At 26.6% G+C, this 25,581-nt stretch overlaps 2 protein-coding genes across 2 annotated transcripts; both read right to left on the reverse strand.

The window, feature by feature from the left end:
• Positions 1–9,722: 9,722 nt before the first annotated feature.
• LOC145834763 (S-adenosyl-L-methionine-dependent tRNA 4-demethylwyosine synthase TYW1-like) lies at positions 9,723–15,771 on the reverse strand. The gene is made up of 12 exons (XM_082942273.1): positions 15,702–15,771; positions 15,084–15,501; positions 14,460–14,679; positions 14,036–14,265; positions 13,676–13,889; positions 13,271–13,394; positions 12,952–13,070; positions 12,013–12,189; positions 11,516–11,666; positions 10,977–11,115; positions 10,563–10,830; positions 9,723–10,158 (listed from the first exon to the last, which is right to left on the reverse strand). The coding sequence occupies exons 2-12, from the start codon at positions 15,477–15,479 to the stop codon at positions 10,028–10,030; spliced, it is 2,169 nt and encodes a 722-aa protein (XP_082798399.1). The 5' UTR covers positions 15,480–15,501; positions 15,702–15,771; the 3' UTR covers positions 9,723–10,027.
• On the reverse strand, positions 15,771–20,704 carry LOC145834764 (adaptin ear-binding coat-associated protein 1-like). Its single transcript, XM_082942275.1, has 5 exons — positions 20,627–20,704; positions 18,127–18,229; positions 17,805–17,908; positions 17,456–17,555; positions 15,771–16,977 (listed from the first exon to the last, which is right to left on the reverse strand). Exons 1-5 carry the CDS (start codon positions 20,677–20,679, stop codon positions 16,645–16,647), a joined length of 693 nt encoding a protein of 230 aa, XP_082798401.1. The 5' UTR covers positions 20,680–20,704; the 3' UTR covers positions 15,771–16,644.
• Between the last annotated feature and the right edge of the window lie 4,877 nt (positions 20,705–25,581).

Consider the following 25,581-nt stretch of genomic DNA (forward strand, 5'->3'; position numbering starts at 1 on the left):
ACGGAGAGTCAATTTTGCACGGAGGGACAATTTTGCACGCAGACATTTTTTTCACAGGTTGAAGTTCTTTTAGTTTTTTTTTTTGATAATTTGTATTTTTTATTTCATTCTTTTATAAATTTCAATTTTGATTTATTTTTATTATCACACTGTTACCACCAGGCCAGGGGCGTCGCGTGAGGTGGAACGCTGGAGCTGTAGCTCCACCTAAAAAAATAAAAAATATTGCTTTTTTTTTTATAGTTTAAGCCTTTAAACATGCTGCTTTAAATGGGCCCCTGTTTCAGCTGTACAATCCCAAACTACGTCAAATTAACTTTAAAAGTTGAGGAATCGAGCTTTAAAATGTTATAACTTTTTTATAAAAGCTTAAACAATAAGAAATTTATTTTATCATGAAGTTGTACAAAAAGTACAGCCAAATGTGTACATGAACGTCGTTAATTTCCCTGCTAAATTAGTTTTTTTTTTTTAATTTATCTATTTAATGTTTAAAATGTTCGTAAAATAGGAGCTGCAAGTTCAATCTGTTTTGAGCTGCATCTTAAATGTTTACAAGTTTTTAATACAAAAGATGTTGAAAAGTTGAATTCTAGAGCTGAATGAACTTTCAGCACTGTGTGAATTAAATCATGATCGTTGTTGAAAATTTACTAAAACGCGAGAACAATAAGAGAAATTGAACTCGAGTAGAAGAAACTCTAGGAGGGAATACTCAAGCAGAGGCAACTCGAGCAGGAAAAACTGGAACAGGAGCAATTTAAGCAGGGAAAACTCGAGCAAGGATAACTCGAACAGGAGCAATTCAAGCAGGGGCAACTTGATAAGTAATAAACTCGAGCAGGAACAACTCAAGCATTGCCCCTGCTCGAGCACGGAAAACTCGAGCAAAGGCAATCTCGTTTTTAAAGTTCTTGCATGTTTTATTTTCTTACCACCTAATTAGACAAGTCATAAATTCAAGTTAGTAAATTTATAATTGTGCAAATACAGAAACTTATATGGACATAAATAAAAATAAAAGTAGCTGTAGTTGTTAAGAAATAATAATGATATACAAAGGTATGAAATATGTGTTTTTTTATATTTAATTTTTTGTTTCATCTATTATTTAATTAAAGAAATATGTTCAAAATTTTTTTTTTGAAAAATTTGCATTTTTTTTTCTTGTACCTTTATAATTTTAATCTAAGTGTTTCAAACTAGGTTTTTTTTTATTATTTGACAATGTCAATCTGCAGCACCCCTTAACAAAAACACCACGCGACGCCACTGGTTACCACTAACCCTTACCCTTGGTCGGAAACTTTAGTTTATTTTTATTTTTTTTATAAATTTATACTTTTTTATTTTTTTATTAGTTATTATTTGTTTTTTATTTAATACTATCACTGTTACCCCTAACCCTTATCATCAGTCGTGTCGTGAGCTTTATTTTTCCTTTTTTTTTTATCTTTTTTTTTTTTATTTGGTTTTGTTGTTGGTTTTTTATTTTCAATTTTAATCACTGTTACCCCTAACCCTTACCCTTATTTTTCTCCTTGTTTTTTATTTAATTTGTCTATTTTATTTGTTTTTCTTTATAGTTTTTTGTTTTACTTTGGTGTAAAACTGTCACTAGTGCAAAAATGACCCTACGTGCAAAATTGTCTTCGTTTAGTTTCGTACCCTCGTGCAATTTTAACCCTTTCCCTTTTAAAGATATGTTATGCAAGTTTTACTATGTTGTTACTATTTCTCATTTATATAACATAAAGAACAAAAAGATATTAAAAAAATTGAAAACTACAGCAGACCCATTATTTATTGTGATAATTTAGTCTGATTGTAATCTCTCAGCTGCAAAGTCAAGGCGCTTCTGATCGGCTAAAATTTGACTTATGTACTTAAAACTTTTATTTATAAAACAATTTGTTAGTTATATGTTTTAGTAAGGTAGGTTAAGATTTAAAATTTTGATTAAAATTAGTTACAGATTCAGAAATTATTGGTGTACTGCTGTATTACTGCTTTATCTGTCTTGGACAAGACGTTAAACAGTATCCAAGTAGTGTACGAAGAACTCGATAACTGAAAAGGTTTTTCCTATCAGGTCTTAGACTAAGTTTTTCAGCGTTTTTTTTTTGTCATTTGATAAAATTTCTTATTTTATAAAATTATTAACAAATAGATAAGTTTACTACTGCAACCGAAGAGTTTTTTCGTGCACCAGGTCCTAGGACCAAAAACTTTTAGCGTATTTTTTGTCGTTTAATAAGCTCTCTCTACTGCAGCTGACCCGATTGTAGTATGTAGCAGTGGCGTCGCGTGGTATTTTTTTTAGGTGGTGCAGAATTTAAAAAAATATCAACTATTTTAATAAAAATATGTTTTTACTGTCAAGTTTGAAAACAACTGAACTTTTGCTACACCTGAAGATAAGCTTTGCTTTTAAGGGCATAGGGGGGATGAAACAATTTAATCTTATTTTATGTAGTTTTTACTAAGCTACAAGATGCTTTCTACAGATTTTAAAAATTCAGTATATGTTTTAAGATATAGCCGGTTAAAGTCAAAGGCAACAAAAGGTTCATAATGGGAGGCACAAACTAAAACAGTGTTTAAAAAAATGTTTTATCCCCCCCCCTTTATGCCCTTAACATCTACTTTAGAATTATTTTATTGAAATTACTTTATACAGTTTTATTTTAACTACAAGTCATCTTTTATCAATATAAAAAATTCTTAAAATTTTTGAGATATGGTTATTCACAGTCATGGGTACAGATGAATCCTTATTTTTATAATATAAACTCAAACAACAAATAAATCAAATCACTAAAATCATATCTTTTTTTTATAAGTTGGCCTCAAAATCTTTAGATGTTTCTTTTATAAAATAAAAAAAATTGCTAAATTAGATATTTAAAACACCAAGAAAAAAAAAGTTATAACAAAAGTTTGTTTTTTGTATATATAAAAATATATATTGATACTTAAAAATTGAAAACTTCTCTTCAACAAAAGTATAAAGTTTTAAAAAAATTAGGATGAATAAGTTTAATTAAAAATTGTTTTAAAAATGATGGAGAATATAGGTTTTCAGTAAAATTGTATTTTTTGCTGTTTTGGTTTGCTCCTTGTATAATAAACCATTGTACTCTCTGGCTTTGACTGGTTGTAACTAAAAGTTTAATTGGAAATTTCAAGTTTATTAAAGAGTAACTATTAGCTTTCTGAAAAAGTTAAAATAAGAACAACATGTAAAAAAGTGCCTATACACCCTCCCCCCTTACTCCTCACTAATTTGCACATTTTTTTTACAAACATTAACATTTTTATTAATTTTTTTTCTAATTTTAATGTTTTTTGTTGGAGGTTTAAAATTCAATAGTTTTTTAAGGGTATCTTTTCTTTATTTAATATTTATTTGTTTTTCATTTTGATGACAGTATTTTTCTCAGGAGCTCAACTATTTTAAGTTTAGTTGTGAGGCTGTTGAACTTTTCAAGAATTTTAAAGATAATTTATAAATATGTAACCATTATAGAAGTAAAAGTTTGGTTAGTTAGTTTTCATGTGGCCATAGGGGTAAAACACTTATTTTTTAATTTTAAATAACCTTGTTACTTTCAGAGTAAAAATTAAAACTGCTTTAGTCAGTCTGAATATTTTTCTAATTTGATCTGTTTTAATTTATCTTGGGTCATCTTGAGTTTTTAACATTTCTAAGTTATCCTGATTATGAGGCAAGGCAACCATGTTTCAACAATTTGATCTTAAATTTTTGCTTTGTATATGAAAAAATTAAACCAAAAGTTATATAAAGTAGAGGTAGACTAAATTTTCCTAAAATGTTAAACTACTCTAAGTAATCAAAGTTTCTAAATTAAGGCTATTTACTTTATTTAAATATGTGATTGTTTCAATAATACTATTTTTTATTTAATATAAATCTAAAATATTTTTCTGTAAGAGTGAACTAGAAGTTTATAATAAACTTCTTAATTCTTTTTTTCAGAACTTGAATTTTATTATTTATTTTATTAACTTTATGATAACAATAATCAGTTATAGTTAAGTTTATGTATGCAGATTAAAATAAAAAATCAAATTTTTAAGACTTTGGTGATTTAGGGTTTTTATCTTTTTTTCAAAATATGCAATTTATGACAAATCTTTTAAAAGAAGTGATCTGTTAAATTTAAAAAATCATGTGGGTACATAAACTCAAGTTTAATCCTTTGCAGTAGCTTGCTTTGTTTTTATTTTATGTTTACAATAGCTTGTAGATGATACTTAAGCAAGTCCTGTTTTAGGGAATTTTCAACTTAGCTTACTTACCGGTATTGATTTTGCGGTAATTCTTGAAGAAATTTTGCTTTTTTGAGTTCATTTGCGGCAGTCAGCTAAGAGTTTGCGGCAGTGAAGTGGGCAAAATGGTCGTTTTCAAAATTGAAGTTTTAAAAGAGATTTTGTTCAAAAAAGTAACGAAAACGTTATAGATACTTATTTTTTTTCTTAGAAAATTTCAAGGTGGTGCAGTTGCGGCAGTGCAACACCCCACGCGACGCCCCTGGTATGTAGTACAATAGTCAATAGTGTACTTCAACTTAAAATCAAAGTTAAAGTTATTATAGTAGTTCTTCTTTTTTTTGTATAATAATTCTTGCTAGGTTATAACAAAAATTTAAGATTAGTAATTTTTGTTTCCAACATTTAAAAAAACTATTACAAAGTAAAAATCAGTTAAGCTTCTTAAACATCTATTTAGAACAGTGTTACCTAAAGTGGGCAGTAAGTCAGTGACGATTTGTCGTCTGATAATGTCAGATACTTTTAAATTTTTTAAAGCGTATCATTAAGGCTGCTAGAAAAATAACTCTGAAGACTGGTTTCGGAGTTTGAATGATTTAACTTAACTTTAATTTTTATGCTCTAGTTACTATAGTCTAGTAATTTTGTAAAACACTTGATTACTAATGATTTCTAATAGACTTCGAATGTTAAAAGTTTAACTTATTAAAAAAACATGTTCTATAAAGATTAAACGTACATATACTTTACTACTAAGGTAAAAATTTTATGTCAATAACTTTTATAGCTAATACTTGAAAAAAAAGTAACGTGACGGCTCAGGCAGTACTTTAGTATATTTTATTAAAAAGATTAAATTTAAAGATTTCTTATAAATCTCAATTAAATATTTCTCCGAAGTTAAAGTTGTGTTGTTTATTCTTTCTGCAAACTTTAGTTTACGAAAAAAGAATGACAACAAGAATAATTAAATTATTTAACTTTACTACTCAGTTCAATTTTTTGTTAATTTTGTTTTGCTTGTTAGAACACTTATTTTTTAGTTAATGATTTCAAACAGCAGCCCGCGAGGTACTTTTTAGCTAAAAACATTTTTTTAACCTAAAATAAAGAAGTTTTTGTGACAATAGCATACAGTTTTACTCTTATTATTACTTTTTCGTTCTACTTATTACTACTTTTCTTTTATTGCTTATTTTATCATATTTATGGTTTAAAATAGAATTTTAATATTGGTTACTACAATTATTTTAAAATTACTGCGGTCCGTAGAAAAACTTTTCTATATAGTGCAGCATGCAAGAAACTTTTTTAAGAAAATTGGATTTCAATTGATAAAAAGCTGCCGACTCCTGCTACAAAGAATGTCATATTATTATGGTCTAGTAATGGATTGTATTTTATTTATACTTTTTGCAGAGTTACGATAACTTTATTTTTTATAAGTTTAGCAGTTATAAACGCTAAAGTTTAAAATGCTTAGATCGTAATGCGTTTAGTATTTACTATTTAGTAATTAAAATTAAAGAGTATAAAAGTTTAATTCGGGAGATTGAAAAAACCTTAATACTTAACGAACGGTTCTGTTCTTTAAAAACAAATTAACGTGAGAATCTATTGGAATTTTCAAATAGATACCATAACTTAAGGTGTTAGTAGTTTTTAATTTTTTTTGTAATGTTTAGTTTACCGTAACTAAGAAATTTTATTTTGCTATAAACAGAGTGGTACAACTGGTTTTAAGAATTTATCTCCAGGTTTAAAAGAAAAGAAAGATATTTTTCCCTTTTTAGTATAAAAAGAATTATGGTCAAATAAATGCTTTAGATAGTAGTATAAAATTACTAAAAAGATACTGTTTTACTAATACTTTATAGTAAATAAAACTACAAATTATTTCTAAATATTTTAATAGTCGATTTATCTAAGCTAAATTCTACTAATTTTTACATAAAAACTGCTTTAAGTTCCATATTTGTCACAGTTTTTGAATTTTTATCTAAAACTCTACTTTTTTTCAATAATCAAAATCAAAAGTATCAATTTGTTTAGCCTATTTTTTTAATTCAAGATTTTATCCAGGTAAAATGGCCACCAACATAAAAGCTTCTAAATTATTTAGTAACATCAAGTGATTTTACACAAAACCATACAAAAACTTTATACCTCGACTTTACTCTATTCAGTACTCACCCTTTGCGTGTTTTCTGATTTTTATTGTAAACTTGATAAAAAATAATTTAGACGACCATTGTATATAGATGATTGGTCAGAAAAAATGGGTATGCACCACGCACTCAAGGGTCGCCAGAAAAAACTTCAGCTCTAATTACTGAACAAACATTTGTTTTCTTTAAATTTATACTATCATAGTTTAGTAGTTTGTAGCAATTTGCTCATCACAATCTGCCAACTATGAACAGACATCTTGAATATAATTGGTATAGATGATTACAGTAAAACATTATAAAACCATGCTTTATATTTTTTACATCAAGTTTACAAGATTTAGATCAGAAAATTTTCACACAGTTACTCAAGCATAACATTAAAGTTAACACAAACAACTTTATTTTTCATTAATCAGAAGTCCATATCCTTTAAACTAGGGCAATTTTTTGCTCTTAAATAAAGTTTCTTTGTTTTTCTTTAATTGTTTGAATGACTAGTTAATGAATGCAGATCGATTTTAGTGGAAACATAATTTCAAGTAATCATTTATAAATAAAATATTTTAATACTTAGTGAAAAATGGCTACTAAATTTTAACAAACTTATTCAAGGTTTTGTGTTTTTTTTTTGGTAAAAAGAAATGAAGAAAAATTAAGGTTAAAAATTGTATTCAAACTGAAAAGAAACTGTAATGCTACTACTTTAAATATTTTTTATAAAAAATGAATTTTTTTTACGTATTAGTTATTTTTTATCTCATTAAAATTTTCAAGTAAAATTTTGTCACAATTCCAGGTTTTTTAACAATTTTTGCTCAAAACACGATTTATTTTTTTCAAAACTACCAATTTCTTCTTTTTTAGGCTAAATGACCTACAAGTAAGTTGTACATGGTTTTGAATTTTCCTATATAAGTATTGAACATAGACATGGAATTTAAAAAATACAATAGAAGTTTTTGTTAGAGTGTTTGCAAAAATTTAGTATTGTTTTAGATTAGATTGCAGGTTATGCGTATATACAATAGTTTATTTTCATTCAAAGTAATCGGCATTTCTTTGAAATATTTTTAACTTTAAATTACATACTAGGTAAAAAATTTAAAAAAAGTTAAGACTGTTTAAGTAAAACATTTCAAATAGTTTAAAAACTAAAGCTAGAAATTTAATATAACTCATAAACTAAAATACAACTTTTTTAAACACAGTAAATACGAATATGCTTTTGGTTGTTCCAAAGACTCAGTATAGCTATCTGTCGGTAAAGTTCGTATTTTAGAGGTTTTTTTAGTCTTAAAATTCAATTTTGTTTTAAAGTTAATTTAGGTTTTTTTTTTCTTACTAAAATAAATCACATATAAAATCAAAATACCCAGTGTAAAATGAACATACAAGTACTCCGTTAAAGAACAGGAAAGTTTAATTTTAATGATTAGTTTAGTTTGTTTAAACACTAATATCAAAAATTTATTATAAAATGAAAGATTAGGTATACGTCTAATATGATTTAGTAAGTATAATTTTTAATAAATCCAATAAAAAAAAATAGACAAAGTAGATTTTTGTTCACCGTACTAATTTTGCTGAGTTTGCATTTTTAAGCTGTATTCGAAATACGAATTCAAGTTTACTGCATTGTTTTGAAAAACAAGCTAGCTAAAATAACGTTTCTTATACTAGATTAATCTTAATAACTGTTCAAAACGTATATAGTAATTTTACCATCAGATAAAATGTTAAGAGAACTACAAAACTTAAATTTATTGTTAATTCACAAAAAAATACTCAATTTATTCAAAAAGATCACCAGTGACTGTTACCCAAAACCGAGTTCCATGAAAAATATTCCTCATAAAAAAAAGTACTTTTCAGCTATAATGCCACGCTAACCGAAAACTAGTTCACTAAAGATTTTTAAAAAACTTGTTTAAAGTAGCATTCAGTTAAAGGTAAAATCCACTTAATTATCAGCCATGAAATATTATTAGCAGTTTTTTTTTAATTTTACTATGTCAACCTTCCATGTTTTCTGATTTTCTTCAAAATTTTTGGGTCTATTTTTAGTTTTAAGTTAAGTTGATGTTTAAAATCTGTGTTAAAGTAGTATAACAACATTGAAAAGATACTGTAAAGCTAATCTAAATGTGTTTTTTTACAAAAAAATATTTAATGGTGACAATTTTTTTTTATCTACAAGATAGATTTACGTGTCAAATTAAAACTTTACTATTTCACATGTAAAAACTGTTAAAAATTTCAGGTTTTATTCAAAATGTTTCAAATTCCGGGGTTTTCCAGGCTTTTTTAGCCTATATTGTCAACCTCCAGGTTTTGTGGCAACCCTGCAAATACTCAAATGTAGGGATAGAGGAACTTAAGACAATGTTCACGTATGGTAGATAAAAAGTTTGAACCTCTAAAATATTCCACACTAATTATAGGTAATTGGAAATTCACAATAGCTGAATAAAACCAATTAAGTTTTTGTTACTTAGTATCCCTTTAAAAAATACTGTGGACAAAAATTTAAATTGTACCTTCAACAAAGTGGATTTGGTTTTTAAAAATAACACTTTAATCACTATACTAAAAAAGCTTGAAACAATATCTTTTGCAGTTTCTTTTAAGAGACAGGATGGCCACTGTTTTTGAGAAATTTCTTCAGGTTTCTGAAAGTACACGTTTCTGGGACTATTTTTAGTTTAAAAATAAGTTTAAAGTAAAAAACTGTGTTAAATAGTATAATAACATTGAAAAGATACTGTGAAGCTATTTTAAATGTGTTTTTTGGTAAAAAAAAGTTGATGATGACAATTTTTTTAATCTATACTATATGATAGATTTTTTGTGTCAAATTGAAATTTGACTACTTCATATGTAAAATTTGCTTAAAATTCAAGATTTTTTAGTGACTTTATACAAATTTTCGGTTTTTTTAGCCTAAATTGTCAAAATCCAAGTTTTTCCGGGGATACCAGGTTTTTTGGCCACCCTGAAGAGAACTTTTGTTATTACGACTGTTAATAATGTTATTTACAAAAAAAAAAAACGATACTTATAAACGTTTTATTTTTCTAGCAATATTTCACTAAGAAAAGTACTAAATCAAAAAACAAGATAGTTAATAAACAAATAAGATTAACACTAATCATACATTATAAAAATATATCAAAAACAAGTTAATTTATATTTAGTAAACCAGATTTGTTGTAAATTATAAGACAGTATAACTGCTTAAAAGAAAGTCAAATACTTAAGACTGATTCATCAAAAACTGCATAACTAACCTTACTACTGCAAACCTTCACAAATTAACTAAGCAAATAAATGTGAAATTAAATAATCGGTACTTAAAATATATCTTTGAAGACTGCATTAATAAAAATTTCACGTAATAAGTATCTCCTGCTTCAGTTTAGTTTTTAAGTTTATAAATAAACATTTTCTAACATATAACAAGTCAAAATAGTAAAATTAACGAAATCTCACAACACATATGCTTCTTTAAGAGCTTAGAAATCTTAAGGTGCGATTTTCAATCAATGACATGATTATCAAAACTAGCATCCTTGTGAAGGCTTCATCTTACGATGCCATCTGGTTTCCTGAGGATCGAAACCTCTTTCCTTGGATCCAATTTGAGCCCAGTATGGAGTTGGTGCCATGTAGTCCTCTGTAGCAAATAGCTCACCTGTTTTATTTTCAATCATCTTACACGTGCTTCCATGAATAACAACCAGTTTATATTCATCAAAGAAAACTTAAGACAAATCACAAAACTCATAAAACACTGAGAAGACTTTTTAGACTTGTTAATATTGGATGTAAAACCTTAAATAACTTTATTTCCACCAAGATTGACAAAAAATAAAATAAAATTTAGCTTAAGCAAAAGTATTATCTGATACTATTTATTATCACTTTATTGTCATTACTTATTCATATTGGTATTTATTAGTTTATTCTTCATTTAGAACAAACAATTATAATAACTTATTCGCACATATAAATACCGTATTTTAAATTCATAGATTTTTAAATTAATATATTTTTAAATTCATACAAAACAAATATTAAATTTTAACCACAACCCACCCGTAGCTACGTATCTTTGATACAGCTCGTGGAACTTCTCGTAATTTATCCAGGTGTTCCAGTTGCCGCCCTCCTCCAACGGGTCCCTGAACTTGGAGTTGGCGAGCAGGACGCAGTTGGAGTGCTCGTGTTCGCTCGCAACTTCGTACTCGGGCAGGAGTGAGGCGAGCTGCCGCACGAACCCCAGCACTTCGTCGTGCCACGGCACGTTCTTCATCGTCAACCCTCCGTTGGATTTGTTGTCGCCGCAGTACGTAACCCCCTTCACCTGTTTCGTAAGTTTTATGTAACATCACGCTAAAATGAACCTCACTTATTTTTTCTTAAGATGAGTTCTAAAACTTTTAAAAGAAAGAATAAAAAATAGAAGATTTTTTTAAGTACCGAGTTGTTTTCCAAGAAATATAATGTTACCTCAATAAAGTCAGGTTTTCCAAGTTCAACGAGGTTGGCATAAGATTCGATTTCTTCCGAGTTCCACGATTTAACAACTGTAAGCCTGTACACAGTACGCTGTCCCTTTTCCGATAGTGCTTTCAAACTTTCTATGAATCTGTTGAACAATCAGCCCATTTAAAATTTCAGTTATAAGAAAGATCTTAAACTAACCACTGTTTAGTGAAAACTACAGAAGATAGTAAGTTTTTTCTTAAAAGATTTAGCTCGTAATGATAATTGAGTTAATTAAGTAGAATCAAATAATACATTTATAAAAAATACTATCAATGAAACAAGTTGTTACAAAACCTCAGTTACAATAAAGGAATTTTTTTGTTTTTAAATCAATTAGCGCACATGTATAAAATTGAATTGAAATTTTGCTAAACAAAAAACACAGCAATGGAAGTTAAAAGAAAAATGTTTTAATTAATAAGCTAGTGATCAAACATAGTATTGCTTGGTTACATCTTGTTAACAAACACATGCTAGCAATTTATATAAAACAACTTTACCTGGGCCAGAAATCTTTGAACAGAGGTCTGTCAATTTTCTTCAGCGACTCTTGAGTAGCAGCATCAACACTAACGTATAACTGTGTGCAGGGTAGCAAGTCTCTGATTGCTTGAGGAAATTGTGCATTTGTAACAAGGAATGATGATATTCCTGGTGTTTTAAACATTTAGATAGGTCACAGAGGAACTTATAGTATTCTATTATCTGAAGCTGAGTATTATATAAAGCTAAAAGTTATTAATTTCTTCTTTTACACTCGTTGTTTAAAACAAAGTAACTTAAAATTGAATCACATTACCTTTTACCAACACAAAAGTATTTTTTTGTTTGAACTGACACAGTAAATATTTAAGTATAAAAATTATTAAAGTTGAAGTTCAAACTCAATGATGTAGCTTTTGATACAGTAATGAAATTTTAAGTTTGCTAAACTAAATACTGTTTTACAAATAAATAAAAAAGATTTAATAAAATGCGTTTAAAAACAAAATTAAACCTTTCTCATGAATAAGTTTTAAGAACTCATTAATTTCAGGATACATAATGGGTTCTCCAACAAGTGACAGTGCACAATGTTGTATTGAAAACCCTTCTGCAAATCTTTCCGGTTTTACTCCAGGCACTCCTTTGAACTGCTTAATCATGGCGTAATGGTTTGATATTGCGCCGTCAACTTAAATTAAATTTTGTTATTTAAAACAAAAAATAATAAACTGAACCATGTAAATTACTAATTGACCATAAAGTACTACTGTTTTAATTCAAACGTGTCTAGCTTAAGACACTAAAAAAGGTCATCTATTTTTTCATTAAAAATTTATTATTTAAAAAATACTAAATTGAAATAATCAGATTTGTAATACAGCAATTACTACCTTATAAAAATTAGCAGTTCTGAAATTCTATTGTTTAGTCTTAGTTAACTAAAGGTTTAATTTATTATTATTTATATTTTGGTTGTTGCTTTTTTACAACAGATGATTAATTGATTATTCAACACTAAACTGTTGTAAAACTATGCAAATAATTTTAAAATAAACAAACCCTAGTATATGTTTACTAATTATGTATATATAAAAACGGCAAATTCATTAATAATATAGGCTTAGAATTTATTATCTCATTTTTCCGCCGCCTTAAAAAGTAAAAACTCAAAACAAAGTTGTATTATCTTTAATCTTCTAACACTTTCTTAATATAATAATTACGCCTTTATAGTAGATAACAAATATATTTTACAATTTAATAAAAATAGCTATAAAACATGCAGAACTCTGAGGAAAAATTAGAACCGATTAGAGATAAAATTTAATAGGTAAAACAAAACAACAACATCTCAAGATAATATTATCTTAGTCTTTTTTTTTATAAGGTTTTAGAATTTCGAAATGCATTTAGAATGCTAGCGTGAACTTAATAATTACATGTAACTCACCGATAACATGGGCAGGATCTTGTTTCCACCTCCATTCAGTACCCACTGGATTGGTGTGATGCCTCCAGCAAAACACACACTTGTTCGCACAAGCCAGCGAGGGAGTTGTTTCCATACATCTGTTAAAAACAAATTATCATTTTAATATTCTTACAATTTACAGTTTACTTTTGTATATTTTGTTATGAAAATTAGTAACTATTTAAACAGTAGCTAACACCAAGATTTTGCATTAAAAAAAATAACGATTCCATTCGTAAACACTAAATAAGTATTATTCGAAGCAAAGTTCATTGTTCAGTAATTACAAAAAAATAACCTGTGACTCTCAATACCGTAGAAAGTGTGCTTGTAGCAGCCACCTCTGCCCCTCAACATTGCTTTCGTCCATCTGCACAACTTGACACCGGAGTGCGAACCTATCAGCTTATATCCCTGCTTGCCTACATACAGTTTTGGATTATTATGTAACAAGTAACTAAAACAAATTGATGTTTTTATGTAACAGATATGGAAGGTAGTCATCTATAAAGAATTTCAAATAACAGAAGATTGGTAATTTTTTTAAAGATTACAAAGAATGTGTTAAAGTATTAAACGTGGAGTTATATATAAATTATTAAAATAATCGGTTCAGTAAAAAGTGGATAAAAACTTATGAAAGCTTTGAAAAATCAACATTTAAAATTTTTAAGGTTATACTTCTTTAAAATTATGCGCTAACCCAAAGCTTTTCTTAGTTCTGGGGTAATCATCTCAACAGGCTCTTTGTTTTTCTTAGTTGCACGTTTAATGACAGAAGAAGAATTGTTTTTGTTTAATTTGTCACCATACTGCGCAATAAAATCGCCCATTTCTTCAACGTCGACCAACTCCTCGTTCTCTTTATTATCGTCTTCATTGTCATCACTTTCAGCTTCTTGTTCTTCTTCAGTCTTCTAATTTGATAGTTTATATTACATATAGATAAAAAAAAAACTTAACGTGCTTCATCTAAAATTGATTTGTACTTTTATAATCCATAGTTTTTAACTATTTACCCTATCTAAAACACGATTTCGTTATTTATTATATTTAGCATTACTTTTTCTGTAGTTGGCTTCATGTTAATTTTATCATTATTAATGTCTTCAACGAGTGAAAGAATGTCGTTTGCCCACACTTCGAAATCTTTTCCCTGGCTGCCGTGAGCTGAGTTGGGCGAATACTCGTCACCATCGGTGAACGGACAAACTCTGACGGCTGATAACTTGTGCAGCCATCTGTCAACGTTCTTAGCAGCAGTGCAGTAATAATCACTGTAAAGTGAATGCCCTGTGATTGTGAGTTATTTGATTATCGTGTTTAAGTAACTGTTTTTTTTTTTAATGAAGTTGGAATGCTTGTAATAAAAAAAATTTTAATGTTATTTGGTAATCATTTAACTAAAATATCAAATACTTTTCAAAATAAATATTATCAACATGTCAACTTTTCAATAGAAATATTAATTTAAGCAAGTAACTCACCTAACCCAAATACCGCATACTTCATGTTGCTAAGCAACGATTTTTGAACCCTGAAATCATTAGAGCTTTCTTGAAGCCATTTGCTAAACCACTTAGCACTTTCAGCCGGTTCCCCATCTGTGTAGGTTGACATAATGATAACATGAAACCCTTGGCTGGAATCTGTAACAAACTCGTCAGGGTCGAAGTTTTCCATGTTTTTGACAATCACTGTGAGTCCCTAAAAAATAAAATCATACACAATTAATTTCGTTAATTGTTTAGTTCTTTTTAATATTTTAGGTTAAAATAGATGACACGTAAATGCAACAAATTGGAACCAAGTTTTTTTTACAAACTTATAGGTTATAAAAGTAAGTGATATAAGAATTTAGCATAACATGAAAAACTAATTTAATTTTCTAATATTACGAGTGAGTCACTAGCCATTAGTTGTCATCTTTTTATGTTTAACTTAAGTCACATTTTGAAATGAAGCTAGTTTTATATATTTTATGATATAAAAATAATATTATATGATTTGAATTTTTTAACTAGCTAATCAAAATAATACATAAAGCCTATATATCATTTTTTAAATCCTACATTTCTAATACAAGGCATATGATATTAATCATAACTAACTTTTTCTCTATTTAAAGTCATTTCTTTAAACTTGTGAGCAAACTTTTCAGAAGACCCAGTTTGAGTACCAAAGTAAACCCTTATTACTTTAAGGTCATTCTCGTTTGTAGACTTATTTACATTATTCTCATTTTCGGTTTCTATTTCTTTCTTGACTGCAGGTTTTTCGGTTTCTACTTCTTTCTTGACTGCAGGTTTTTCAGTTTCTACTTCTTGTTCGATTGCAGGTTTTTCAGTTTCTACTTCTTGTTCGATTGCAGGTTTTTTAGTTTTTGCTTCTTTGTTTGTTGATTTTTCAGATTTTGTTTTCTTTTTCATCATTTCTTGTATGAAGTACATGATGAGTCCACCAACTGAAAGCCCAATAAACACCGCTGCAGTATTGCTCTGCACCATTGTGACGTGTTAATGGTTGGTTCTGAAATACATTAAAACGTCGATATTTTTCTGTCATTGACTATTTAAAATAACCCCTTTTGGTTACATATATAAACAAATATAAACTAGCGTTTATAAACAGTGTAGAAGTAGATAAAGAAAATCGTAAACAAAAAATACTTAAAATTTTGACAAATTAGTATACAATACTTATAAACATATGTATAGCTTTAAACTCACTTTTTATACTGAAAAATGCTACTTCAGAAGCTCAAGCTAGCAATGTATCTTTATAAACTTACTAAAATCTGTGTACAAAATAAACGTTGGTTATAGCAAGGTTTAATGAAACTAAAATGTTAGAATGTTGAAAAAAATAGTTATATAAAAGTACTAAGTACAAAGACAACAATGATACATAAAATTAATTGAAAATCTTATTCGAATAATCATTAAATAAATCTTAATACAAATAAGTATTTAGCATTAAACACTATTAAAATGTTAAGTAATAACTTGGTTTTTTCATTGAGAACATTGCAAAATACTGAAAGTGGCTAAAAATGATGGAGTTAAAGTATAGAAAAACAAAATATGAGTTTTGATAATAACACCGAAAATGGAAATTTGTTAAACATGCGTTTTAAACATAAAAATAAGAATATTTATACAGGAAGCAAAGACTAATGAAAATAGCTAAAGTTTAGTTTAAAAAAGTAACGTTTTGACAAAATAATAGATTTTTTAAAACAAAAATTTTAAAAATATTACTCAGCTCCACATAAACACTTGAATTTATTTAATTTTAATTGAAGGAATATTCACGTAAACAACAAAGTTTATAAAGAAACTATTCACATACATTACTCTGATTTTAAAAAACTAAATTGTTAGGTTAAGAAATATGTTTAGTAAATTTTCTCAAAAAACATTTTTTACTCTATCAACTGAAAAATGAAAAAGTAAAACAAATTTGGACTTACAAGTTTCCATAATAATAAGTATTTAGCCTAAGGTACAGATTAAATTAGTAAACAGATATATAACATATTTTTATTACAACCAAAATCACAACAGCCAAAATGGCTGGTTGGGTAGCTTATTATCAGAAAAAAACTGAAATGATCCCTGATGAGTATGTAAAAAAATAATAGAAAAAGAAATACATCAAGTTGTTAAAAGTCTAAAAGGTCACCCAGTCCTTTTCACCTCCAGCAGAACTTGCGCCTGAAGCTGAACTGAAGCTTCCCCATTCGTCATTGGAATTCTGCTGCTTAGGTAGATTGTCAGACTGTTGATTGGAAACTGCAGGTTTGGACGCTTCCACCTTTCCACCCGGAGGTGGAAGCAGAAATCCAAGACCACCAGCCGATTGGACTTTTGGTTTTGTCCTGGAGCGGCCAGATGAGTTGCCAATCTTTATGTTGAGAGTTTGTCCTTCTTTCAAACCGAGGTTGAGTTTAGGAGCATCTTCAGCTGGCAAGGCTGCTATATTCTTCTCTTTGTTAAAATGATCCTATAGGAAAATTTTAAGTAAAGAATTAACATTTTAACCGTATTAAACAAAAATTAACAGTTTTTATAACAAATGGTGTCTTATTTATGAAAAGGTTAGTCATAAGGTAATTATTCCAGCGGGAAACATTCAAAATCCACCCAGTCAAATTCGAGAACCGCTTACCAATCAAGGGTAAGGGGTAAAATTGATAGTGAAAAATAAATAAAAAATTGAAAAAAAATATAAAAATTATGTAAAATAAACTTATAAAAGAAAAAATTGAGTTGATTTTGACTCCTGGTGGATTTTGAACGCGCGTGTAATTTGTTAGTATACCATTCCAGCACATTTTGGTATAATGCTTAAAACTTAAAATGTAAATTATTCTTTAAAAAACTAGAACTTAAAACAAAACAATAAGAATTATAAAAAAACTACACTTTTACATGTCCTATAAAAAACATTTTTAGAACTACATATATAAAACTTAACTGACTTGTAAAGTAACATTGAAATCAAAAGCATCGCCTCTGTCAGCAAATCCAACACCAAGAAAAGCTGATCTATCACCTTGTTTTATGCGTAAAACGAAGTATCTGAATGATGTTGCTTATGGATCAGAATGTTTTATATAAAAAATTGAAACCATTAACAAACTATTAATTAAAATTGTTACTAGAATATACATACTTAGAACTTTCAAAAAAACCTTTCAACAAGATAAAATATGTTTTAATTTTTTTTTTTTTAATTTTTAGCAAAAGCTACAGAACATTTTACTCAAAAAAATTATAAGGTCTTTAAATAAATATTTAAATTTTCTAAATTATAAATAAGAAATAAACCTTGAAGAGTCAGTAACACTTTCAACAGCAACTCCTGGATAAGTATCAATCGGTGCAGTCGCAAAAAGCTCACCACTTATTTGGTTCTCTAGTTTTACAGCAACCTTGTAAAGTATTTAAATAATCAAATATCATAAATGAAAAACTTTATTTGATAATATAATTATAAGCAGATATTTTAAACGTGTTTTAAACTCTAGATCATTTGAAGGAACTGCATGCACCATAACATTTAATATGTTTCATTTTTATCTTAAATTTAAGTTCTTCTAAAAGTTTTTATTGTAATTCAAAACTTAACATAAAACTATAAAAATAAAACCTTGTTGTTCTTTAAAGTGATTCTCATTCTGACTGTCCATTGTGGTTTGTCAAGACCCCAATCTGAAGCCCTATAACCTTTGTTACTTGGTCGAGGAGGTAGTCTGTATACAAAATACCATAACAAAATTGACTCATTGATAGTATAGTAACATTTAGAAACTGTTCTTGTTTCATAAAACATCAGTAGAAAAATAAAGTGTACTTTAACCAATAACAAAATACCATTGCAACAATAGCTATATCAGTCTTACAACTAGACAGCTGAAAAAAAGGGCCAAAGAACATATACCTGCTTGCATTAATAAGATTTTGAATTTAGATGAAAAAGAAAAGAGTTCTAAAAAATAATGAATGCAATAAAAAGATCTGCTATTGCGGAATATTTGGTGAACAATCAGAGTTGTGCTGAATATTTCAATAGATAATTAAAAGCTGTTATAGTGCGTTTGACTTAGTCAAAATGGAAGCTATATGTATTTTAAATAGAAAACCTACCCTTTGTAGGCAAAAAGAATTTGACTATAGTGTTGCTTTATTTACTTATTTCTTTTTTTGTTGTTTATATGCTTGTATTTTATAAGGTCTAATAACTAGTATTTTGAATAGTTTTGTGTAATTGACTTTGTTTGTAATTAATATTTTATTATGATATTTACTACTGTTACTATATAAGTTAAATTTATTATTATTAGTTATCTTTCCTATTAACAACCCAGTTGAAGTGTGTTGATTCGTTGACACACAGAAACATATGTTGGTAGAATAAAGGAAGATTACTGTATAATTTGTTTTTATTTTTTTTATTTATAAGTTAAATTTATCTTTTTTTTATTGCTATGTAACTACTGATGAAAATGGCGTAAAATATATCTGGATTTTTGCACGTGTCTTTTGTATATTGTTTAAATCAATATAGGTTTCAATTTATAACAAAAATATGCTTAGTTGGCTGTTGTATTTTGTTTATACTGGGTAGACTATCAAGGAAAAAAAAACTACTTCAGTAAAAAAAGCTTTATAAATATTGAAAACTATTTGTTTAATAATTTAATAGATTATATTTTAAGCCTATAAGGGGTAAATCACTTTTTTTCTGCAACTTGACCTTATTTTAAATAATTTTAATTCATCTTTAGTTTGCTTTTTACAGCTAGTTAAAGTGAAAGAATACTATAGGTTCCTTGTGGAAGGGAAAAACTTATATGTTTAATAAATAAAATCAATAAAAATATGTAAACTCCTTCCGTTTTTTGAGATAAATAGTTAACATTTTGAGAAAAAAATCTTTGCAATAATTAAAAAAATATTATAACATAAGTCACTTATTCTAAATAAGTTTATTAATTAAATTCATTTAGCGTGTCATCAGAATAAGCTTGTTAAAAACTGATAAGAGTATAGTGTAAATTTAGTTATATACAATGATTTTTAAATGTCTACCTAAAGATAGTTACGTCTTTTAGAGTTAAGTGTAAAAAACCTGTTTAAAAGGTTTAAATTAGAGTTTAGTTATACTTTGCTGATTTGAAGTCATTTTTAAGACAAAATTTTTAAAATAAAAACATTTAAGATAGATAATATAAATTTACTTAAAACCAAATTAAAAAGTACATTACAAAAAACGACAATAATAATACTAAAAACACGCTATCTATAAAGTTGTATAAATCTGGTTAATTACAAATTTTTGGCTTGCAAGTTCTAATGAAAAATGATGCTAGAGTTGAGAGATAGTAAGAGTTTCTTGCTCTGGATAGAACTTCAAATCTACAATTCAGGTAGTTCTCAGCACAGCTAGGATTATTGAGGAGCTGTTCATGGATGGATGTTTGTTCACCTTTTGGCTTAACATTGTAATCAAAAATAAACCTTTTAGCTTTTTTGTGACATGCTGTTCTTGCCTGACATGACTTATGTTTAAATTTTTAGTTAATACCAGTCCCAAAACCAAACTATTTAAAAAATTATGTAAAAATAAAAAATGTTAAAAAATTATGTAAAAACAAAACATATTAAAAAATTAATCATAAAATTATAAAAAAACAAAAACTTTTTGTTTGCTTTTGAAGTTAAAAAAATCCTTACAATAGATTACTTCAAATATTGCATGAAATTTATTTTTTTTAATTTAAGGTATTTATCTGAAAACATACAGGAGATAGATATTTTGAGATTTTTATTCATTGTTTTAGTTTTCTCTTCCTTCAAGGAAACTATTGTAACTCTTAATTGTAGTTTTAAGTTATTTGAGAATTTAAATTGGTAATTCTCAAAAAAAAAAGTTGGAATATAAAAAAGATATAAAAAGCAACTTGCAGCTTAGTTAGAGCTCCAGAAAACTTTACAAGTTGTTAAAATTGATTTACCTCTCTATGACCTTAAAATACTAATTTTGTGTTCAAAAAAAAAATATGTTAACTTTGTCAATTTATTCTTATTTATTCTTAGAACATAAGCCTTACAATAGCAATAAACATTTAAAACTACAAAATACTTACTTGTACACAAAACATTCTTGTTTGACCATCAAAACTCTTTCATAATCATCCATTTTTATATCTGATTATTGTAAACCTAGAAAATATATCATAGAGTTAAATGACTTAAATGGTATATAAAACTAAACATAAAAACTAAACTAAATAAGTTAATATTTTTTGTGAAGTATAATTTAAATACTATATTTTATTGTAGACACAGCCTAATATTATAAATTATTATAATTAAAATACTTTTCTTTATTTACAATTTCTATCATTTGTCAGGGTTACCACTCATTTTTTCAAAATTTTTTCCAGGTTTTCAAAATTTCTTCCAGGTTTTTAAAAATACACATTTTTAGGTCTACTTTTAGTTTTAAGGTAGTTTCTATTTAAGAGACTGTGTTAAATATTATAAAAACATTGAAAAGATACTGTAATGTTACTTTAAATGTGTTTTTTGTTAAAAAACTTTTTTGATGATGACAAAAAAATCTTATTTATATGATAGATTCTTTGTGTCAAATTGAAATTTTATTACTGAAAATGTAAAAATTATCAAAAATTCTGGGTTTTTCCAGGTTATTTTTGCCTAAATTGTCAAATATAAGGTTTTTCCAGGTTTCCAGGTAAAGTGGCAACCCTGATTTGTACACTAATGAAGCTGTCCCTTACCTATCTTTGTAATAGTAAGTCAACTAGTCTACGCTTTAAAAAACTTTCAAGTGTTAAAAAAAGGAATATAAATAAACATTAAACTAATACTATTTACTTAGTTTCTATCTTACTCATAACATTTTTCCCATAATTTGTTAAGAACATGTATAAGATATATTATTGTTTTCATTTTATTACTGAAACTTTTTACAGTTCTTCAGATTATTACACAATTTTATTATTCTACATAATTAAATATCTTTATATCTTAACTATTTATTGTATACGTTTAAACTACAAAAAATTACTGTTTATAAGCAAACAAGTATTTGTTCATTAATATTTCTAGATAAATAAATATAATAACAAACTTTGTTTTAAATAAAATTGGTTTTTAAATAATAACCTAAAAAGCGATGTACTTTATGTGTTATTTTAATTTATAAATGTTATTAATGTATGGAGATAAAGTTAGTAAGGTTTAATTTTCCAATAAAAATGTATACAAAGCTCAAATTTGTTGTTCTTAATTTTCTGAAAAATATAATTACTTTTAAAAGCTAATTTTCTAGATTTTTTAACTTGATCCTCCTAATTTTTTTCCAAGAATAGTTTTAAGGGCATCGGGGGTTACCACCTTTTTAACAATTTGATCTTATTTTAAAGAGTTTTTACTAACCTTCAAGATGCTTTTTACAGATTTAAAAAATTCAAAATAATTTTTGAGATACATACAGGGTTGCCACTTGTATTTTCAAAATTTTTTTCAGGTTTTCAAAATTTCTTCCAGGTTTTTAAAAGTACACATTTTTGAGTTTATTTTTAGTTTTAGGTTAATTTCTATATAAGAAACTGTATTCAATTGAAAAAGATGCTGTGAAGTAACTTTATTGTGTTTTTCAATAACTTTTTTTTTGATGATGAAAAAAAATCTTATTTATATGATAGATTTTTTGTGTCAAATTGAAATTTTACTACCAATAATGTTAAAATTATTAAAAATTCCAGGTTTTTCCAGGTATTATGAACAAATTTCCAAGTTTTTCCATGTTTTTTCAAAATTTCTCAAATTCCAGGTTTTTCTAGGTTATTTTTGCCTAAATTGTCAAATTCCAGGTTTTAAGGTTTTTCCAGGTTTCCAGGTAAAGTGGCAACCCTGTCAACCCCTAAAATCACATATTTTTTGAGTTTTGACTTAAACACATGTAAGACTTGTAATTTACATCTTAAATGAATGCTTATAATTATAGGCATAAATTGAAGACAGTTCAACTGCTTTTGTTGTATTATGACACCATTTTTACATTAATTCATATAGCCAAACAATAAGTTCATTATGGGAGGCACAAACTAAAATGGCAAATAACTATAAATCACTAAAAATTTATCTCATCCTACCTATACTTTTTAAGATAAACACCTCAAACTTTCAGGAAATGTTCCTTGGAATATTTAGAAAATTCTGTCGAAACAAATTTTTAGAAATATAAAATAAAAATTTTATGACAAAAAAGCAAAAAAAAACTGTTTGGAACTTTATTGTTTGTTACAACTTCAAACAGCTATATCTCAAAAACTGTTTAAAGTTTTAAAAATCTGTAAAAAGCAACTTGTAGCCTAGTTAAAACTCAATAAAATAAAAATTATTGAATTACAAAATAAATTTCCTTATTTTTTTTTAAGAAACAAGTTCCCTTAAAATAAATAAACTTTTAATACATAATATTTAACATTTTAAGCAGTAGATTATGTAGAAATATAGAACAAACAGTCTTTTTAAGGGTTATTTAAAATAAACATTAAAAATACAATAGAATTTTATAACTTTTTTTAAGGCCATAGGGAGAGGTAGTACAACATTTTTATTACAAAAGTTAACATTGGCTCTTATTTGTTAGCTTTAAAATTGCTATTATTTATAGCAGATACACAACAATTCAAATTGTAACAGTTGAAATTCACAATTCAAATATTTATGAGCTATTATAAAAGTTCCTCTTAATAACTTATATTATTCTGACTTTTTATCTAATATTGTACTCTTATTAATTATACCTACATAAAGTTTTTTTTTTAATTCACAATAATTTTGGCTTAAATAAATATTCAAAGTTAATAATATATGGTTAGAGTAATTTCCTAAGAATTTTTTGAAAAAACTTATGAAATGAACAAAACTTTATCTTAACTTATTGTAAAACATCTTATTAAAATTTAAAATAGGGTTCAAAAATGTGATATTTTACTAGATGCTAATAAACAGATACTTTGGACAAACTTTGTATGAAATTTAAAAAGTTTATTTCATTTGTAAATAGATAAATATTTGATTATAAAAATACTTTTACTGGAGAAGAGTCTTTGGAGGTTGTCTTTGTTTATAAAGTTTGAAAAAAAAAATTTAAATGGAAAAATTTCCTCCAGAAGTTGAACAGTTTTATTACTGGTTGATACATAATGCATATGGGATCACTATGGTGGCAGTTTTCACACAGTTGGATTTTTGTTGTACTTTTTTTTTGTTGTAGCATGTGTAAACAATTACTTAAGTGGTTTGAAATTGAAAACTTTTGGTTCTTAACTTGAAAATTTTTACACACTTTGTGGTTTTTAATGTTTAGATTTTAACCTTGTGATTTTTTGACAAACCACCAAGAATGCGTTTTTATTACACACAATGACTAATGCTTCAATTTTGCACACTATCTATTTTTGTAATAAATACTTGAATAAAAAATAATTAAATTCTTCTTCTATGAAAAAAAAATTAATTAATTGATAAGCAACTTAAACCAAAATCTTAAATAAAAATACTTTTTTTACGTTAGAAGATTATTTTTTTGAAGGAAGGTGAATAGATATCTGGTATCTAAAAAGTTACTTTAATAAACTAATTAGATTGCTCAATTTAAACTAGGGTTTATGGAACTCATTTTCAAAAATGCACCCTAGGCAGAAATATAAAAACCAATTACCCCCAGTTTTTAGATATTCTTTTTTACTTATTTTTTAATAACTGCCCCTGATAGCAAAAACCAGAAATTAAAATAATTGTATAACTTTTGTGTTTTGCACAAATTATGCTAATGATTTTTTCTTTACAATTACCTGTTCATATGAATCAAGGTAGCAACATTGTTAGAGGTTCACTTACTTCTTTAAAATAAACAAAAAGTACCGAATTTTTAGTATTTCAGTGTTAAAAATAATAACTGTGATAGTAACTAGTTAAAGTGAAATTCAAAAAGTTAAACGGCACAATAAAAAAAATCATAAGCAAAATAAAATTCGAATAAAAAGAACTTAAAAAAGTTAATATTGTGTAAATCAACTTAAAAAGAACTAATCATGACTAAATTTATTTATAAATTAAATATTCAAACAAAGTTACTTAATATTACAAATTTTAGAGGCTCTAAATTTTTAGCATACGAAGTTTAGTTAAGTTTTATATTTTGTTGTAAATTTTTTTGTAACTATCTGAATAAATTATAGTTAATAAATACTTTACAAAATCGAAACAAGATTTTCTTAACATAGAAGTAGTTTAAATAAACTCGTTTAAAATTTTTTATTTTATTGCGTATAGCTTTACTTATTTGAAAATTTTGTTTATGACTGTAAACTTTTTTACCCTGAATAAAAATTACTAGTAAAAATATTATTTTTACTTACTAAACAAAAAAAGCTTAGTATTTTTTGTGCTTAAATTGATAAGAAAGTTGTTTTTTTTTGTAAATTTCCGAACTTTAAGATTTAATTCTTTTTTTTGTTCTTCTAGCTAATATAACTCGATATCCAAAAAATTCTGTCGAAAACCAGGTCCTTAGATAAATTTTTTTGAACGCTTATCTTTTCTCGTTCAATAGAAAATACAAAATAGTATTTATTTTATGTTGTAATTTTTTACCCTTGCATTTTAAGTTTAAATTAAACTAACTTATTTTGGGTCGGATGCAGTATAAAACTTTAGATTTTTTAAATTAATTTGTTGTACAAACAAAATAATGTAATAATACAGCAAAAGCAAAGCATCAATAATGTTGAAATTAATATCCCTAAGGGCTACCTACGACCCTAACCCACTTAACCAAAAATTTTATATCGAAACTGTTACTCACTAATTAACAAGTCATAACCCACGCTAATAAAACATTAAAAGTATTAATAGATAAAACTTTATTAATTAAAATTTATAAAAAAAGAACTAATACTTTAACCAATTATAAGTTTTTTTGATTTTTTGATCGAAAAAAGTAAAAGTTTTACTTTTGAAGCTTGGGTTATTTGTAAAATAGGGGCATTAAGCTGTTTTT

Source organism: Thalia democratica, chromosome 4, assembly GCF_965202585.1.
Source record: "Thalia democratica chromosome 4, ktThaDemo2.hap1.1, whole genome shotgun sequence".
Classification (NCBI taxonomy): domain Eukaryota; kingdom Metazoa; phylum Chordata; class Thaliacea; order Salpida; family Salpidae; genus Thalia; species Thalia democratica.

Excerpts from the sequence above, each read along its gene's own strand:
- LOC145834763 (XM_082942273.1), bottom strand. The coding sequence starts at position 15,479 with ATGGTGCAGAGCAATACTGCAGCGGTGTTTATTGGGCTTTCAGTTGGT. Across the intron at positions 14,266-14,459 it reads GTATGCGGTATTTGGGTTAG|GGCATTCACTTTACAGTGAT; the intron begins GTGAGTTACTTG and ends TCACAATCACAG. Across the intron at positions 13,890-14,035 it reads TGAAGCCAACTACAGAAAAA|AAGACTGAAGAAGAACAAGA; the intron begins GTAATGCTAAAT and ends CTATCAAATTAG.
- LOC145834764 (XM_082942275.1), bottom strand. The coding sequence starts at position 20,679 with ATGGATGATTATGAAAGAGTTTTGATGGTCAAACAAGAATGTTTTGTG. Across the intron at positions 17,556-17,804 it reads AGTGTTACTGACTCTTCAAG|ATACTTCGTTTTACGCATAA; the intron begins GTTTATTTCTTA and ends AACATCATTCAG. Across the intron at positions 16,978-17,455 it reads ATTTCAATGTTACTTTACAA|GATCATTTTAACAAAGAGAA; the intron begins GTCAGTTAAGTT and ends ATTTTCCTATAG.